This window comes from Centruroides sculpturatus, unplaced genomic scaffold (genome assembly GCF_000671375.1).
Source record: "Centruroides sculpturatus isolate CEXI.00-Female unplaced genomic scaffold, Cexi_2.0 scaffold54, whole genome shotgun sequence".
Lineage (NCBI taxonomy): Eukaryota > Metazoa > Arthropoda > Arachnida > Scorpiones > Buthidae > Centruroides > Centruroides sculpturatus.
Genome location: NW_019384340.1, coordinates 704,781 through 723,744, shown reverse-complemented (window position 1 = coordinate 723,744; position 18,964 = coordinate 704,781). Strand labels below are relative to the sequence as shown.

Below are 18,964 nucleotides of genomic sequence, written 5' to 3'. Positions count from 1 at the left end.
TGGTGTGTGAACGATTCTGTTCACCCTATTTGATGCTTAATAACTCCTGTGCTTTTAGTTGAAAATTTCTGAAATTTTGTAGGGAAATTTTGTTTATTAGGGAATTTACGCTATTAAATTTTGGTGATTAAAGGTTAAGGGGGTGTGGAGATAAAGTGAGTCGTGTGTATCTCCAGTAGGGTCGGACTTAATGACGGTTTTTAATCGTTATTACCGTTTACCTTAAATTATGTGTATTTGCTGTTTAATTTTACGGAAGTGGGTATTGTTTAATGTCTACGAACGGACGAATTCACTTTCTTTTATTTCTAATGGAGAAAATTGATTCTGACTTCGAACGATTCGGAGATCGAATGGCATTCTGAAACGAATTAAATTCATTTCAGAATGCTCAAAACATTACTGTACTGTATTTTAAAAGAGCTTTTGCTGCCATCTGTTGAAAGAATAAAGAATTTGTTATGACAAAATTATAAGATTTTATCACACGTTGTAATCAAACTTTTAATAAAAATAATAATATTTTTCTAGTTTTTCTAGTAATATTTTTGTGAGGTATTAAAAATTTGTAATCTCTCTCTCTCTCTCTCTCTCTCTCTCTCTCTCTCCATGAAATGCAAATACCCCTGTGTAACGTGCCGTCTAATAAATGTTTAAGTGTAGTAAATTGTGTCGAGTGAATCAATTCCAACTGAATCTCGTCCTTTCCTACTGCATCCTCTCGTATTGCTATTCAGAAAAACGCTCAAAACTTCGTGTAGTAGTCGTAACGTACTTGGTATCAGAAGGAAAGACAGTAGTAGGATCTCATAGTGTTGCCTGGACGTCACTCACAGTGGTGTCAGAATTACCACACACCATCGCAGAAACCTCAAAGTACGTTTCGTTTTCGTTAGCCACGTGAGATAATTAAGCTTTTCTTATCGATCATTCTCTCAAGTTGCCATTAAGAATGTAACGAAAGTAAAAAGAACATGGCGACTTTAGGTGTTCATTTAATGACATTTTAATACAAATAAATTTGGCTAACTCTAGTACACGACAATACTAAGAATACATGCTTCGTTTGGCCATCCGGCCCATCTCATTTTAAGTTAACGTGAATAAGCATTACACAAGTTGAGCATTCAAAGAAAGAATACACACGGTGTTATCGCTGATGAACTGTTGCAGGCCAAGCTTATATCTACGCAAACAAGACAATTGTCTAGGGCCTGGATCTGATAGGATTCCATAAATGGATTTTCAAATTTACATATAAATAAGTGTATTTTAATTTTAAGTATACAATGAACAATTTGAACATAGTGACATTAAGTTAAACTCCCGAAAGAGCCCTAATAAATGTAACAAATGAAGTCCCTATTCCAAGCTCTAAAAAACGAAATCTTCTTAATCTTCTACTTTCTACAGTAAATAAAGTATTCTAATTAGAAAAATATTAATAAAATAAATTAACTTTAAAGTAGAAAGCTCAAAAAAGAAAAAAGCTTACCATAGAATGTTTGTTTTATTAAATCATGCGACTTTCGGTTGTGATGAATCCTCAGACGAGAATAAACTTGTTATTTCGGCTGTTAAATATTGAATTAAAATGAATATTGAATCTTTTATAGTCAACGAAGTTTATAGAAGAAGTCTAAAAGAATTTTTCTACAATACAAAAGACTTTTCAGTTTGTATTATAGAATTTTAACATTGATTTGAGACTATTGAATTCACTACAGACTATGGTCACACTTAATTCATTCTTCTAATACAGTATAATGAAATAAGACAATGGGCAATCTACAAAGCGGGAATGACTACTGAGAGGAATTTTTATGGGAACTCTCCCAAAAAAAACTAGTTCTTCGGGTTCAAACCCGCGACCAATTACAAGTGTTAAATTGATTTGTCAATTCTACTTACGAAAGATCAAAGGGGAAATATAATTATCAGATAAAACATATAATAAGAGAACGCAAGATCTTCCTATTGCAAAATATACAATGAATAAACAGAATTAAATTAGAAACTGTAATACTTATTATCATATTTGCATGTAATGCTATATTTGAGTATTTTATTCCGGTGGTAGTAGCTTAAAAAAGAAAGTCGTCTCCGTACTTTACGTTAATTTTAATTAATGATTGTGTGAAATGTAGTGAAAATTTGAATATTAGTCAGCAATTATATGTAAGATTACACAATAAATAGGTAAAATCAACACAAAAAAGTAGTCTAAAGAAATAAATATAAATTCAATTTTTTTTTAAATAATTACCTGTGTTTTCTTTATTGTCGACGTCGTTACTTTGCTTCTGAATTTTGTTCAACTTTCTCTTTATGAAATAGAAAATTATGCAGAGAAGGAAGCAGATTAAAGCTTGAAACAGTCCATAAAAGTATGGAAACAACATAATTGAGGAATGTTTCTAATAATGAAGAGTTTTTAATAAAATAATTTCAGATAATCCAATAATCTAAAATATAAATGAAAGACACGTACGGAGGTATCAAAGGATAGAGTAATGATGCCGAGTGCAACAGTAAAATTTTGAATCCCGCACTCGATAGCTATTGCCTTGCAAGCCGATTTGGAATTTCTACAGATGAATGCTATGACGTATCCAATTACCATTCCGGTTAAAGGAGATAATAAAGACGTAACAATAATTTTCCACGATGTTAAATTAAACATGTGATGAAAGGAGATTACCTCTATTATCCCGAAGACTATAATCATTAACACGGTTGTTGCACTTCCCCACTGTTAATGAAAATCCAAAATGTAATTTCAAAATACTTAATACTATAACTGTTTACGAAATCATATTTTATACCTTAGTGATATAAACAGATAATTTAGTAGCTTTCCATTTTATTATCATACCCAAAATTACGGGAGGAACAATCATTAATAACGATAATGCAATATTGCCGTAAGGTATTATTAACTTTTTAGCTTCTGTATTACTCGCATATATCCATATATTCAAAGGCATCATGCCTAGGCATACCACGATAGATACTGTCGTCATAGTCACACTGAAAAATGATAAATATTAATTTTATAGAGAGTATTCTATGCAGTTAAATATAGTAAACGATTTCTACATACCTCAGGGAAACGTCACCATCTAAATAATATGTGAATAAATTAGAAATTGCACCTCCAGGACAGCACGATATAATAAGTAAACCAGCCGCTACAGTTGATTCGAATTGAAATATAACATTATAAAGAAATCCATTCAATGGCATTATAACGAATTGGCAAAAGAGTCCAATGGCTGGACCAACGGGTTTTCGAAACTGTTTATAAATCTATTCACATAAGAAATGTATTATATAATATGTTAATTAAACAAGAGATAAAGGGAAATAAGTATCAAAACCTGATTCCAAGAGATGTCTGCACCCATAGCAATCATCGAGATTATCAGAAAAATTATTGCAAGAATGTTTTCAGCCTTTTTAAGATCTTTGTTGATATAATGAATGGGTGTATCATTAGACGTTGAATTACTTTCCAGGAAATCCAACGTATTGTTTTCCATGTCGAATTCACTACACCAAATTAAAAAAAAAAAAATTAAATTTTTGTTTGAGTTGTACTCAACTTTCAATATTTGCAGGGAGTGGTCGAGGTGACAGCCTGAAAAATTTCTGGGGATCGAATCCCCAGAAATTTTTCAGGGGGTGATCCGACCGAATATGTCGGGCGCATCCGTCACCACCCGGCCTCTCCCTTATGGGACTGGTCGAACCCATAATGGGCTTGCAAAAAGAGATCCTCTTAGTGCCCACAGGGCGGAAAGAATTTAAAAGAAAAGGTCTGTAAGAGGTTTAAGCTTAATTCTCATTAAATAAATTCTTGCAAATATTATGTTTTGATTTTACATACCTTTCTCTTCGTACAATATGTTAAAATGCGTCTTAGAAATCAAATTTATATACGTGTTAACCCTAAACACTTACACTCGAATTCTATCGCGCAGAAAAATTATGTCTCATAATGCAGATTAAGCAGTTTATTTCTGTTCTGTCATTAAATATAATTGATATTATTGAAAAATTTTGAATATTTTATTCCTTTCTCTTTATCATTGCGCCACCGCTAAAAGACTATTTTTAACTTTTTTGCATTTGGAGGGGGATGAGTAGCATACAATAGCAAGTCAACTCCGCTGTATATAATATTGGAAAGTTATTTCATACTTTGACGTGGCTTTTTTTCTATGTTTATAGTATGTTCTGTTTAGTTATATAATGGAGGAAACCCGGAAAAACTCCAATTGGCCTGTCAAAGAAGCACTTGAGCAGAACGACTTAAATATATAGGGGGAAACAAATCAATATATGCTGTGGGACATGCTAAAAATTATTACCACGTGAAGAGGATAAGATGCTAATAGAGAAATTGAAGGAAAGTTCTCACCCCACAGTCTCCATCAGATGTGTAGTTCTGTGTGGCGAAGAACCTGTCTGTCCGTTTACACAGTTGAAGGGGCAGAAGGTGACAGAGAGAAGGCACCTTCTAAAGTGATATTTAGAAAAGTTTGATTTTTAATGGAAGTGCTATTTATGGAAAAGTGAAGCATTAATTTACTATAGTTTTAAACAGTTGAAAATAAGTGAGAAGGTATACAGCGAACCCGTCATCCATCAAATGATACTACTCCTGAGGCTCAGACAAGACTAGGGGTGCCCAATTGGGTAGAGAATAATAGTCTATGATAGAATGAAGTGATAAGTGTAGCTGGCAAACAAACACCCACAGAGGTGGCTGCGGAAGAACCAAGCATGCCAAGATCAGAGGGAAGATTGCCGCGTATCGTGCCAGGAGACGAAGCGGTAAACACAAAACTATGTAGCTCATAGCTGATCAGCAGAAGAAGACATGGCCACTCCCCGAAGGAGAGACAAAAGAGATAGATTCATAAGAAGTAAAGGTGGGGAAGATAGTGAAATAACAGAGAGGTGCCAGACTGGCTACGAGTATGTTGAAGGACATGGTAAGAAGACATTTTATTCTTTCTTCAAATTTGTGAATATTTTTAAATTTATTACTGTCCTGTTCAAGGACAATAATAAAAATAATAGTTTAGTATTTCAAATAATAATGTCCAAAGACACGACTATTTGAAGTATTTTTGCATTGTATTTACCTGAGCGATTACGCTATTTGAAATATAACGTTTGCAGTTTATTGTCTGAATTTTAGAAAACAATTTCTACGTTAGATTTTAACAATTTTTATGTTAAAATTCTGCGTGGAGACCTGTTCCGTGCATAAATTATTTTTTGGATAATATAATTAACTTTCAGATAAGATATAATCAAGTAAAACTTAATATTTGACGCTTAATAACAAAAAGATATTTTGACATTTTTGGGTTCTGTTTTCTGGAATATAAAGAAAGAGAGTTATTTAATGTTTCTGAAGAGTTTGGTGAATTTCGGTTGAACTATGGAAGAGTTATCCGATTTCAAAGAAAAATTTCTTTGAACTCGGATAACTCGGGTTTATTGTGATTTATTTCTTTATTAAAAAAGTTGATATATTTAATATTTTTTCCGTTTTATTCAGGTGCCGTTTTTTTTACAGGTTTTAACGTACATGTTTTCTTTGTTACAATATTAAATTCTGAATTAAAATGATCTTTATACAAAATAATTTGTACATAAAATATTTTATTTTATCTTTAATAAATTTCAAACTTTTTAGCTTATAAATTTCTTACGAAACAAAATACTATATTTTATGACATTTATATTATATAAAGCGAAATAGTTTCTATATCATTAGTTTTATACAGATTTGTTGCATACAACTGACCTATATACTAATATTATGAACCTGTATTTGAAGATAAAGGAAAATCGAAACTACTCTTTTCATGCGTTGTTTACTTATTAATATTGTTAAATAATAATTAAAAGCATTATATAAATTTCTTATAACTATAAAAATAGCAAACTAACTTTATGAATAATAAAATATACTGCATAATAATTTTACTAAAGGAATACTTGTACCGTTATATTACTAAACAAAATTTGAAAAATTTTCGATGAATGTGTTTTGAAAAGTCGTATATTATTAGTTTTATAAATATTATAACATGTACTGTACTATATATAATTTTATCTGAAACTTGACAATATTTGCTTTGTCATATCAAACTTTGTTTTCTACTACAGTACAATTAAACCTCAATTTAGAGCCTTCAATTGTTCTCTACAGAGGCTGGCGCTAAATTGGAGAACTTCAAAATAAAGTTACATGAATTAATAGGATATACACACAAATTTGTACTTGACTGTCCAATAGGCTTCAAGAGACAATTCCTTATGTTTAATCATCAATCCACGATCAGTGGATATAGCTACCAGTTCTTCTGTTAATAAAGAGGTCGAGGCCGAAGTTTTCACGTTGAGCGCCGCCTTCCTGTAAGCCTAGAAGTTTGACGATGGCGTTTGGAACGTCGAGCATGATACCACTGACGTTCCAAACGCCATTGTCAAACTTCTAGGCTTACAAGATGGCGGCGCTCAACGTCCGACGTTCACGTTTTCGCGTTGAAATCTTCGGCCGCAACCTCGCTAGTATTCAAAATATCGAGCTGCTGAAATGTATCGGCCAAATACTGTAACCTGGCAATCCAAACTTCGCACCGAAGGAGGTTACAAAAATATAACTGTTTTAGCTCTTTAACTCTTTCATGCTCGGGCTGTCTACCGATTTAAACCAATTGTCCTTTCCTTTCGTTCACGTGTCAGCAGTTACGTTCAACTCCTTCCTCTCATCCCATGGAAAATTTTCAACTTTTATGTAACTATTACAAATATGGTTTTTTAGCCGTGTCAAGCGACTGACCGACGTTTTGTTTGAGACACAGTTCATATTTTCGATACTCTGGCAACGGACCAGTACATCATACCAATTGTGCAGACGGCACTCGACACGGTCCAACAAGTCGATGCCCGATTGCACGTCGCACTGCGAACTCTCATCAGACTAAACGGAATTCACATCCTACCATCATTTTCTGAAGTATTGCAATTGAACGAGAAACAGCTATGATGCAAGCCATTTATGAAGAAATGGAATCTTTAAAACGAAACGATGCATGGAGGTTAGTCGAACGTCCGAAGAATGCACAACATTTAAAACATCGCATGATTACTTTGAGTAACTCGGGTGCATTCGAAAGATGTTGAGCGGATGTCGCCTGTACCCGACAAGAAATGGGCGGTTGTCGTATTTCCGAACGAAAGCACCTTGTCTCTGGTCGAGTACCTGAGACGACGATACCCGGAAGTGACAGAATGGAATCGATATTTTGGGGAGGGATGTACAGTACCACATGATCTAAGTTAGAAGTATTTGAACGTAACTACCGAGTTTCGTAGCAATTGGTCGAACGGCCTAAGAGTGTATACAGAACAAACAAACAAGCAAACATCCTTATTTATATATAGATAGATATTGTAACATGTATGAATGGAATTTATACGTATAAAGATATAACGTGTTTGTTTGTTTATAGTATTTATAGTAAATACAACACTATAAATACTATAAACAAACACGTTATAGATGTTATTGTATGTGGGGGGCACGGATTTTTTTTTCTTTAGAAAACTTACTTTTATAAATTTCGTTTAGATTTACTATAACTTTATTAATAAGTGAGAATTTTTATGTGGATGAAATTTTAAAATTAAAGTTTTATTATTTACAATCATTTCATTTAATTAATATGTACTGTACTGTACAATACTAATGTTTTAATTGCAACGTAGATGTGAAAGCCATGAAAAATACTGCGGTATCATCCTAAGATAATCAGAGGTGGAACCTCAACTAATTATATAATACCAATCTGCAGTTTTTAGTATAGAAAAGTTGATCTCGTATTCAGAGGCGATAGTAGATTCTTTGTTCTTGACATTTACAATATTAATATTAGTATACATTTTATTATATTATTATATAATATTAGCTTATATTAGCATTAATATTAGCGTAAAGTATATATATATATGTGTGTGTTTTAAAAACTTTTTTCTAGAAATAAGGGAGAAATAAGAAGAGAAGGGAAGAAAAAATATTTCTCTCCTTCTGTTCTTATTTTCTCCCTTATTTCTATGGAAAAAAAAAACTAATATTTATTTCTAATAAATTGAATACAACATTTTTCAATAAGTCATATTAAAATTAGATATATTTTTTTCATCATTCTGCAATATTTATACAGCAGAAGCTAAATATATCCTGCAGGAAAAACACACGAATTATCAGAATGATCTCTATCGATATACTTCCTTAGATAATAAAAAATATAATTTAAATTTTTATAATAATAGTAATAATAAAATTAGGTGTAATATTTTCAATTGCGTCAATATTAATAATATAAAATATATAAATTATATACTCGAGGTTAAAGATTATTTCATAATTTACAATTTAACGCTTGAAATTTAAATCTATCGAAACTGTAATAAATATCCTGCAAATTTTTATACAAAAATTTCTTCGAAAAGAATTACATCAAATGAGATTTGGTTGACTCCGAGACAACATTTACTTTGTTCACACACGAATAATTTTTTTAATTAAAGTATTATTATGATTTCGTTATATATATTGAAATATTTAATACTTTTTATACACGTTATAGGTAAGTATTGTTTATGTTTTATTTATATTTAAATTGTTTTTATCTATAGAAATATTCATACAACGTCTTTGTGTCTTGTCTTTTATCAATACAACGTTCGGCCTTTTAATTGTGAATAATTTTTCTATTATTAAAATAATTCTTACAACCCCTAATATTCATTCTATACTTCAATTTTATTTGCTATTTAAATTTAATTTTGTTATTTATTCACAACGTCACTTCACTGTTTAAGTATTACAGGTAGATGGTTCATTTCGCACTTCCTGTTTTAACAGATTAAGTTCTATAATTCTACTGAATAGTATTAGGTTAGAGGATCATTTGTTTTACTTATTTTAACTATTTATGATACATTTTTAAAAATTATTTTACAGAATTTTCCATGATATTATTACTTCTTCTTTGTCAGACTACGCATTTTGTCGTAGTTTTACCTTCGGAAATATTTTATAAACACGACTGGAGTAAGATTACAGTAGAATTTCCCCCAAATCCGTGTGAAGAAAGTGGCTTAAAATGTTCGGAAAATCGATCTTGGTATGTATTATATTACTTTTATTATGGAATAATTGCTGTAAATGGAAACAAAAACATTACTTGATAGTCTAGAAGTTCGAGTATAACGAATTTAATTCAAAATATTTCAAGATCGTTAACATATTTATACATTTTCTATTTTTTTAAGTGTGTTTATTTAGAAATTACTCATTTATAAATGCGGTCGAGGATTAAAAAAAAAACATAAAATGCTTGAACGAATTTCGTATTCATTATATGTTATTTACTACTATTTAAAAAGTACGTAAACATGCTTCACATATTTTCGCAATAGTAACTACGACTAACAAGAAGCCCCAATTATAGGTCTTTATAGCATATAAAAGAATATAATATTAAAATATTTCTTGTTTTTTTAGTTAAATTAAAATAAAGATAAGAAGATTCTTTAATATTTAATTATTTTATAGTACTCTTAAAGTAATTTAATTATTATACAGTCGACCCCCCTATAACACTGTTGATAATTCCGTTTTATATGAATTCCATGTTGTACGAGTCACTTAGATTTTATAGACATATAAAACGGAATTATCAACAGTGTTATAGGGGGGTCGACTGTAATTGCTTTATAACAATTAAATAAATTACTTTTTAACATCATAAAAAAATTAAAATCTGCTATTAAAATTATATTATAAAAGTCTAAAAAGGCTTTATTTTATATGTAAAAAAAAAATTCGAATTTTCTACTTTCAAACGTCATTAGTCACCTCGAACATACAACGAAATATAAAATTAATTTAGTTATAGCACGCCCGAATGTTTAAAAAGCTGCTCTACACGTGTCGTTGCTTTGTTTCAGGAACAATGACATATGTTTATACTAAATATACTTTTATTTACTGAAGCGAAATTACTTCTATGAGGCTTACAGAATTGAGTTCGTTCTCAATATTTAATTGGCCAATTTTCCATTAATTCCGATGAGGAATCCAAAAAAAAATGTAACGAGTGTGTATTTAAATGCCAAAAAAATAGCAGTTTATTTATATATTTCTAAAATAACTTTTATATTATTCTAGGAAATTTTCAAACTCTATTTCTAACAAACAAAATGATATAACAAGAAAACATTTGAGACACATCCCATACGAAAATATTAAGAAAAGATACAAGAGATCTCAAGATGATTTTATAAAGACATTTGCTATTTTACCAGGTAAGTATTATAGAAATTTAATATTTTTATTAAAAGAAAATGTATATATTATATAGTGTAGTAAACCTTATAATATCTAATTTCATATTAAAAATTTCAAACAATAAACTATGAATTTTCTTTTATTTTAAAACATGTTTTATAGGTACAAAATGGTGCGGAGCTGGAAATAAATCGGATGGTGGTGATTTAGGTTATTTCAATGACACGGATCGGTGTTGTCGAAGACACGACAGTTGCCCAGACAGTATTAAATCTAAAGCCACGAAATATGGATTGAGGAATAACGAATCGACAACAATGTAAATTTATTTTAAAACATTTAACTTATATTTTGTAAATATATTTAACACTATAATTTTTTTAAATATTCGAATTGTAGTAATTTAATCGTGTATTATCTTTTCTTTCTTAAACAGGAGCCATTGCGATTGTGATGACGAGTTTTATTACTGTTTAAAAGAAGTTAATTCGGTCGTATCTAATAAAGTAGGAATAATGTTTTTCAATGTCTTGCAAAAGAGATGTTTTCGAAAAGACTATCCAATCGTCGAATGCAAAAATAAATCTTGGTTAGTTTCATTTAAATTACTTTTAATTGAAATTAAGTATACAATTTTACTTAATTAATTAAACATAATTATTTTCTTAGGTTTGCAAGAAGATGTAAGGAATACGAGTTTGACAGAAGTAAAAGAAAGATTTGGCAAATATTCGATGCCAAAGAATATTAGTAATGATTTGCATTGGCAACTAAACAATTATAATTTTAAAAATATCTAATTATGTTATAAAAAATGAATTCGACTAACATTTAATAAATTATTTTATTATCTTTTTATTAAAATAATTAATGAAAAATACAGTATATAAATGCTCGAAATGTTTTAATGTTTCGTTACATTTGTAAGCTTTATCAATTAATAAAGTAAATAATTGATCAGTGGACGTTGTTCAGAGATTTAATTATATAAACATTTAATATATATGTATATTTTTAAATATAAGTTATCTCTTTATAACAACTTTGATCTGAAATGTAACGATTTGTCGAAATTGTTATTTACTATGTCTAATAAAACTATTTTTATTGCATGCTTTTAAAAGAAAATATACAAATCAGAATGAAGTACCTTAATGTTTTTGTTTCATTAAGTAAAATTAATATCTTTTAGGATCAAACATTTGCCATTCTTTAGGCTTTTCTACATCAAATTCGTATTCTTGGCATACCTTGATAATTCTGTTTAAGAAAAAAAGATGAAGTATAAGTTATATTGTAAATAGAAATTTTTAATATCAATATAATAATTTATTATTATTATTATTACCCGGTCTCTTTTATGCATCCTTTAATTGGATAATCTTCACGGAAACATTTCATCTTCAATACGTTAAAAAATAAATTTCCTATAGAAAAGGAAGCTGGAGAATTTACTTCTTTTAAACATTCATAAAATTCATCATCACAATCGCAATGACTTCTGTTAAAAACAAAAAAAAAATATTTGTTACAATCTACACTTATTTTACGCTATTTTAGAAAGATTTTAATAATAATAAATCGTAATAGTTTATTATTCTAATGTTAATGAAAAATTTAAATCCCACATTCAAATTTCTAAAAGGAATGCTTTTATTATAGCGAGTTTACGGCTGAAGTTTTCGTCTGTAAAACGTCAACGTCGAACGTCGAGCGGCGCTTGACGTTCGACTTCCACGTTTGGTACAAGTACTGTATTTAAATAAGTCGTTTTTTTACCGTTTTGTTTATAATAATAATTTCTCTTATAATATTAACTTTACGATAATGCAAATTAGACGTAACTCTCTTAATTTTTTGCAGAATTATTGCAGAGATATTTGCATACATTGCCAAGGTGATCAGTTATCTCGATGTGTTTTCCCAGTATGTCTAAATAAATCTTCATTATTCTTATTTTTTGTAATTATTGACCAAATATACAATAAAAAAAACAAACTTACAGAGTTACTAATCCAGCATTATAAAGACCATACTTAGTTTGATTGGCATTGATGACATCGAAACATTGATCGTGATTACGACAGCAATCATCTGTTTTTTCGAATGTTCCTAAATCACGAGCATTGTTCGATACATTGCCAGCTCCACACCAGTTTGTACCTAGACAGAAAACGAGTTAAAGTTACTGGTTTCTTGTTATTTATCAAAGAATTTAAAACTTCTTACCTGGAAAAATAACGAGTTTCCTTAAAACTTTATTAATGGTTCTTTTAGATCTGATCTTGGATTCGGTAGTTACACTTTCACATTTCAAAAATTTTATGATTTCTTCCTCAACATCTTTGCTATTCTCTCCTATACTGTTACCAATTTTTCTAAAATTAAAATAGTTATAAAACGATCATTTTAAAATCCACTATATTCAGATGGTTTATATTATGATAAATATTCTTTATTTTATTTATAATTATGACTCGTATATTATCATTTGTTTGCAGATAACATTTAAAAAAAAGTCTACCTAGTTTTATTTTTTATTAAAATTTAATTTTTAATCAGTTAAATCGCCTATAACTGGCCCCTATTCAGGCATTACAGAAAACCCTGAAAAACTCCACGTGGCCACGACCGAACTCCCAGTGTTTAGGGAACAGAACCGCTTAGCTACTAAGAAAAATAATAATTATTATTATTTCTAGGAATAAAAAACTTAAGCATACCCATCTTCATAAAAATAGCAATTTCGAGAAGTTTTCGTAGGATCGTGGTTAGGTTCTACCAAAATCATTTTAGAGCCATAAGGATAAACATAAATTTGCGATTCTGAAATGCTGATTTCGACAAGTATAAGAATATAAAGAAGGAAACGAAGCATTTTCTGAATCGTAGAAACCAAGTATGCGTCGTAATATGTCTACAAGTAACTATATATATATTACTTTACCTTGAAATGAATTACCTTGAATGAACTTAGTTTCAAGGAAAATTCGTACCTGAACGTGTATTAACAACTACATTGGAAATTACACGTGGAAAATCAATCACTCTTAAATAAAAAAGAATTATTTGTAATTTCTATATACGTATTTATTCGTCGTTTATAATTATATAGTGTATTCGAATGAAATTTTTCCTATAAAGGGGGGACTAAAAATATCATAATAAGAACTTGTAATTAAAATCAGAGCAGTTTATTAGTAAGCCCATTTAATTTATTTATATTATTACAGTCGACCCCCTATAACACTGTTGATTATTTCGTTTTATATGAATTCTATGTTGTACAAGTCACTTAGATTTTACAAATACATGAGCCATTTACAGCCCGGCACACATATTTGTAAAATTTAAGTGACTCGTACAACATGGAATTCATATAAAACGAAATAATCAACAGTGTTATAAGGGGGATCGACTGTATTTTTTTGTTTGTTTGTTATATGACTCATATTTACAATCCCAAACTTTTTTAGATTGTAAAGAACAGTTATCGTAACAATAAAATTACGTAATTTTTCGTGTTTTACGTGAGCATAAATTTTGCACGCGCATCTATTGTACCCTTGACCTCCAGATTAAAAAAAAAAAAACACTTGCACCTTTCCTGCCATATTTTCTCAACGTTTTAATAATGACTTCTTCCTCTTCGTTTTTATTTATTAAGAAATTATATTAAAATATATACATTCTAGAATGTCGCTTCCACAATTAATAATAATTAATTGTTTCTCTACAAGTGTGTTTGTGTGGTTAAAGTAACGCAACACTTGGGCGATCTGCCTAGGGGGGATGCCTTTCCAGAGGTCTTTTTAAGAGTAACTGGCCCCTATTCAGGCATTACAGAAAACCCTGAAAAACTCCACGTGGCCACGACCGAACTCCCAGTGTTTAGGGAACAGAACCGCTTAGCTACTAAGAAAAATAATAATTATTATTATTTCTAGGAATAAAAAACTTAAGCATACCCATCTTCATAAAAATAGCAATTTCGAGAAGTTTTCGTAGGATCGTGGTTAGGTTCTACCAAAATCATTTTAGAGCCATAAGGATAAACATAAATTTGCGATTCTGAAATGCTGATTTCGACAAGTATAAGAATATAAAGAAGGAAACGAAGCATTTTCTGAATCGTAGAAACCAAGTATGCGTCGTAATATGTCTACAAGTAACTATATATATATTACTTTACCTTGAAATGAATTACCTTGAATGAACTTAGTTTCAAGGAAAATTCGTACCTGAACGTGTATTAACAACTACATTGGAAATTACACGTGGAAAATCAATCACTCTTAAATAAAAAAGAATTATTTGTAATTTCTATATACGTATTTATTCGTCGTTTATAATTATATAGTGTATTCGAATGAAATTTTTCCTATAAAGGGGGGACTAAAAATATCATAATAAGAACTTGTAATTAAAATCAGAGCAGTTTATTAGTAAGCCCATTTAATTTATTTATATTATTACAGTCGACCCCCTATAACACTGTTGATTATTTCGTTTTATATGAATTCTATGTTGTACAAGTCACTTAGATTTTACAAATACATGAGCCATTTACAGCCCGGCACACATATTTGTAAAATTTAAGTGACTCGTACAACATGGAATTCATATAAAACGAAATAATCAACAGTGTTATAAGGGGGATCGACTGTATTTTTTTGTTTGTTTGTTATATGACTCATATTTACAATCCCAAACTTTTTTAGATTGTAAAGAACAGTTATCGTAACAATAAAATTACGTAATTTTTCGTGTTTTACGTGAGCATAAATTTTGCACGCGCATCTATTGTACCCTTGACCTCCAGATTAAAAAAAAAAAACACTTGCACCTTTCCTGCCATATTTTCTCAACGTTTTAATAATGACTTCTTCCTCTTCGTTTTTATTTATTAAGAAATTATATTAAAATATATACATTCTAGAATGTCGCTTCCACAATTAATAATAATTAATTGTTTCTCTACAAGTGTGTTTGTGTGGTTAAAGTAACGCAACACTTGGGCGATCTGCCTAGGGGGGATGCCTTTCCAGAGGTCTTTTTAAGAGTAACTGGCCCCTATTCAGACGTGGAGAAAACCCGGAAAACTCCATGTCTTAGCCAAGCGCAAACTTACGACCGAACTGCCAGTGTTTAGGGGACGGAACCACTTGGCCAGTGGTGGGCCCTCAATTTATGATTTTATTATTTTTTACACCAGTTTTTTTATTGTAGTAACATTTATAATTATTATTTTTAAAAGTACTAATCTTAATCAATGTATGATAATATGTTATGATAACTACTTTTCCATTGTTTTATTTAATTTAACTTAGTTACTGTATACGAAATCGACAGCCAGCCCGAGATAGACTATGATAAATTAATAACTACTAATAAAAAACTGATTAATATACTTTTGAAATATTTTATTAGTCCTTATCCAAGAAAACAATTTAGATAAAATGAATATATTATGTGTTTTCTACACGGATTGGCAATTATGAGGTTTGTATTCATTAACAACACCATTGAAGATACATTTTCCTCTAAGTCTCGACTGAATCATTCAAAAAAGTATAAATTGTCTAATGTAAGGTTATCGTGTTGTATCTGTCAAGTGTAAGGTTATTTCGTAGCGGACTCCTACAAAATAAACGTTACTTCAGATATGTTAAAAACTGTGTCTTGCTCTACCTCAATTGTTTAATGCGTTTTTCAGTCATTAACAAAGTAACCCGTTAACACACTATCCAAAAATAAACAGGTTTTTCAAAATAAGAAAATGATCTCTTTTAGATATCGTATCAAAGATTCATTTTGACAACACTCTCCTTCTATTCAACCTTATTCTAATATCCTTCTTTTCAGAAGAATTTTTCTCTACGGTTGATGTTTCCACTGATAAGCCAGTGCTATTCTACAAAGATCAAAAAGTGCTATTTAAATATTGCATAAAATTACATAAATTTAGAAACATAAAAAATTAATCGTTCATATAATTAACTAAAAATGTTTAATTATTAACGTTTATTTTTCTTCTGTTACTATAATGAATCATATACACAAGACAGTTTTGGTTTTAAAACTTCTATTGTTTTTTTTTACACGATGACAAATGCTATTTCAATTAACGATCCAAAACCGAAAACGATTGCCATAAACATTTATATTTTAACAATTTATAATTTAAAAAACAATATTATACTTTGTGGGGATAATTTATATACTCTATTTATAAATATAATAACAGAAATCTATAGTGAAATTGATAAAAATCCATCTAAAATTCTAGAAACTCGAAAAAAGATCAATTACGCAATCTTATTAATAAATATGATGATTCATCCTATTTCTTACAATAACATTCTTCTACATTATGACAATGCTATAAGATGAACAATTACCTTTTTACAAAGTCAATATAAATACGCGCACACTGTTTATTGCGTGGTAAAATGTTGTATCTACCGGTAATTACAGTATTTCCCAGTAAATTATTGTAGAAAAAAGTATTTTGCCATTTTTTCAAAACATCAAGGACTCAATTGTCAATATTTTAAAATTATTTTGCTCTTTGAGAACTAAGAAGACTTTTTTTTCTAAGGTCCATCGGTGGATTCGCCCATGCCCACAATAGGGCGACTGGGTAGTCCGTGTCCCTCCCGGATTCCTCAGAGCGGTAGGCTAATGGATTCCAGTATTGCCTTATTGTTGACAGTTACTCGGGATTCTTTGATTTTTAAAAATTAGATTATCCGATTTCTCACATAGTAATTACTTTTGCAACACACGGCACACCTGATATACTGGAATCGGATAATGATTCACAATATTCGTCAAATGCATTCCACAACTTTACAAAAAATTGAAAAATTTTACATATCACGTCAAGCCCGCATTATCGAAATCGAATGGACTAGCTGAAGGCTATGGGCAAATAACAAAGCTAATCTTGAGATGTACAGTATTATGGAACTGACGGATATACAACTGACACTTTTGAGCTGGAGGAATACTTCTCGATGGAACCTTCCCTCTTCTGCCCAACGTTTTTTTGGACGACCTACTCTTGGTTTAATACCGTTGCATCAATTGTCACGGTTGCCTAGAAAATCAGTTTTTGCATCTATTTAAGTAATCAGAGAAAAGCAACGTGTGGCAGCCACTACTTCTTCAATGAATCTGCAAATGTAATACAAAGCCAATCAGTTTGACTGAAGACAGCACCAGGAAATTGGGTTCCAGCTACAGTTTATAGCATTGCAAAGACACCGCATTCTTATATAATTAGAACTGGTGACAACGGAATCCTTCGTCGCAACGGTGAAGGGCTACGACCAACCACAGCAAGGATCACCCAAACGCCAGATAGCAATTAGACCTTCTAAGTATTCAAGGTAGTGAAGAAAGCTCGGAACACCAAGACGTAGTTCAGTTTCTGAATCCGACAGCATTAAGTGATATCGTTGATCAAAGGGTACCTCATTCGTACTATAACGTAGTGCAGTGATTCTCAACTTATTTTCGTCACGCACACTTTTAATAATTTAAAAATTTGGCGGCACACACGGCCGCCAAATTTTTGGCGGTTACTTGGTAAGTACCGCAGGACAATCGGCGACGTCATAACACTGATTTTTAAACGCAGTTGGTTATTTAGGTCACGTTTTCTAAACGTTAAAAACTGTGTCTTGCTCTACCTCAATTGTTCAGTGCGTTTTTCAGTCATTAACAAAGTAACCCGTTAATACGGTATCCAAAAATAAACACGTCTTTTAAAATAAGAAAATGTTCTCTTTCAGATATCGTATAAAAGATGCGTGCTTCATTTTGACTTTAAACAATACTCTCCTTCTATTTAACCTTATTCTATCCTTCCTTTCAGAAGAATTTTTCCCTACGGATAATGTTTCCACTGATAAGCCAGATGAAACATAATATGAGCTACTGGCAGGTATTTGCTATTCTACAAAGATCAAAAAGTGCTATTTAAATATTGTTGAAAATTACATAAATTTTGAAACAAAAAGTTAATTGTTCATAATTCACTTAAAAAGTTTAATTATTAAATGTAATTTAATTCCCGTCATCGTTGTCGTTAAACAAACAATGAAGACGATTTTGTATATCGTAAAAGCTTTTATTCCGGAATCTGTCGTTTATAATGTGTCGATGTGAGGTTTCCATTGGTATAATTTCGTAGAATAGTTGAGTACCCGAGAGTAATCTTCCTCCGATGTGGGACCCGGGTCTCGAATCCAAGACGTGTCGATACAATTACGCGCTTGACACGACGTTGATTTGTATAGGATTGGTAGGTATTTACCAGTGCCACAAATTATACGCTTCACCCGCTTCGGTCCGAGTGCAGTGGCCAGGCCTAGGCTGGAAGTATCGTCATTTTAAGTATCATCACGGCAAACCTCGGCGCCAGGTAAGGATGTATTATTTAATGCATCAATCGGCACGAGTTTCGTCAATCGAAGATTCTACGATTTCGTCAGTTTCGTTACAACACATCCTTACAAACACCCCTCACTATAATACAGTATTCACAATTGAACCATTCTGTAGTTCGTTCGTCGC

At 30.8% G+C, this 18,964-nt stretch overlaps 3 protein-coding genes across 6 annotated transcripts; 1 reads left to right on the top strand and 2 right to left on the bottom strand.

Moving 5' to 3' along the window:
- Window positions 1-1,029: 1,029 nt before the first annotated feature.
- On the bottom strand, window positions 1,030-3,934 carry LOC111633903 (solute carrier family 10 member 6-like). 2 transcript variants are annotated; one of them, XM_023378556.1, is made up of 8 exons: window positions 3,890-3,934; window positions 3,381-3,552; window positions 3,104-3,309; window positions 2,826-3,030; window positions 2,492-2,752; window positions 2,267-2,417; window positions 1,496-1,574; window positions 1,030-1,407 (listed from the first exon to the last, which is right to left on the bottom strand). In XM_023378556.1, exons 2-7 carry the CDS (start codon window positions 3,540-3,542, stop codon window positions 1,519-1,521), a joined length of 1,041 nt encoding a protein of 346 aa, XP_023234324.1. In that variant the 5' UTR covers window positions 3,543-3,552; window positions 3,890-3,934; the 3' UTR covers window positions 1,030-1,407; window positions 1,496-1,518. The 2 variants fall into 2 exon arrangements, with proteins under 2 accessions (XP_023234324.1, XP_023234333.1); XM_023378565.1 differs by having other exon boundaries at window positions 2,267-2,324.
- Window positions 3,935-8,533: 4,599 nt separating this feature from the next.
- Window positions 8,534-11,252, top strand: LOC111633937 (phospholipase A2-like). Of its 2 annotated transcripts, none has more exons than XM_023378594.1 (6): window positions 8,534-8,675; window positions 9,053-9,215; window positions 10,262-10,398; window positions 10,544-10,700; window positions 10,818-10,970; window positions 11,051-11,252. In XM_023378594.1, the coding sequence occupies exons 1-6, from the start codon at window positions 8,624-8,626 to the stop codon at window positions 11,130-11,132; spliced, it is 744 nt and encodes a 247-aa protein (XP_023234362.1). In that variant the 5' UTR covers window positions 8,534-8,623; the 3' UTR covers window positions 11,133-11,252. The 2 variants fall into 2 exon arrangements, with proteins under 2 accessions (XP_023234362.1, XP_023234369.1); XM_023378601.1 differs by lacking the exon at window positions 8,534-8,675 and adding an exon at window positions 8,887-8,986.
- A 28-nt stretch (window positions 11,253-11,280) lies between these two features.
- LOC111633954 (phospholipase A2-like) lies at window positions 11,281-14,536 on the bottom strand. 2 transcript variants are annotated; one of them, XM_023378620.1, is made up of 5 exons: window positions 14,350-14,536; window positions 12,611-12,759; window positions 12,385-12,544; window positions 11,730-11,882; window positions 11,281-11,641 (listed from the first exon to the last, which is right to left on the bottom strand). In XM_023378620.1, the coding sequence occupies exons 1-5, from the start codon at window positions 14,502-14,504 to the stop codon at window positions 11,560-11,562; spliced, it is 699 nt and encodes a 232-aa protein (XP_023234388.1). In that variant the 5' UTR covers window positions 14,505-14,536; the 3' UTR covers window positions 11,281-11,559. The 2 variants fall into 2 exon arrangements, with proteins under 2 accessions (XP_023234388.1, XP_023234380.1); XM_023378612.1 differs by lacking the exon at window positions 14,350-14,536 and adding an exon at window positions 13,105-13,291 and having other exon boundaries at window positions 11,325-11,641.
- Between the last annotated feature and the right edge of the window lie 4,428 nt (window positions 14,537-18,964).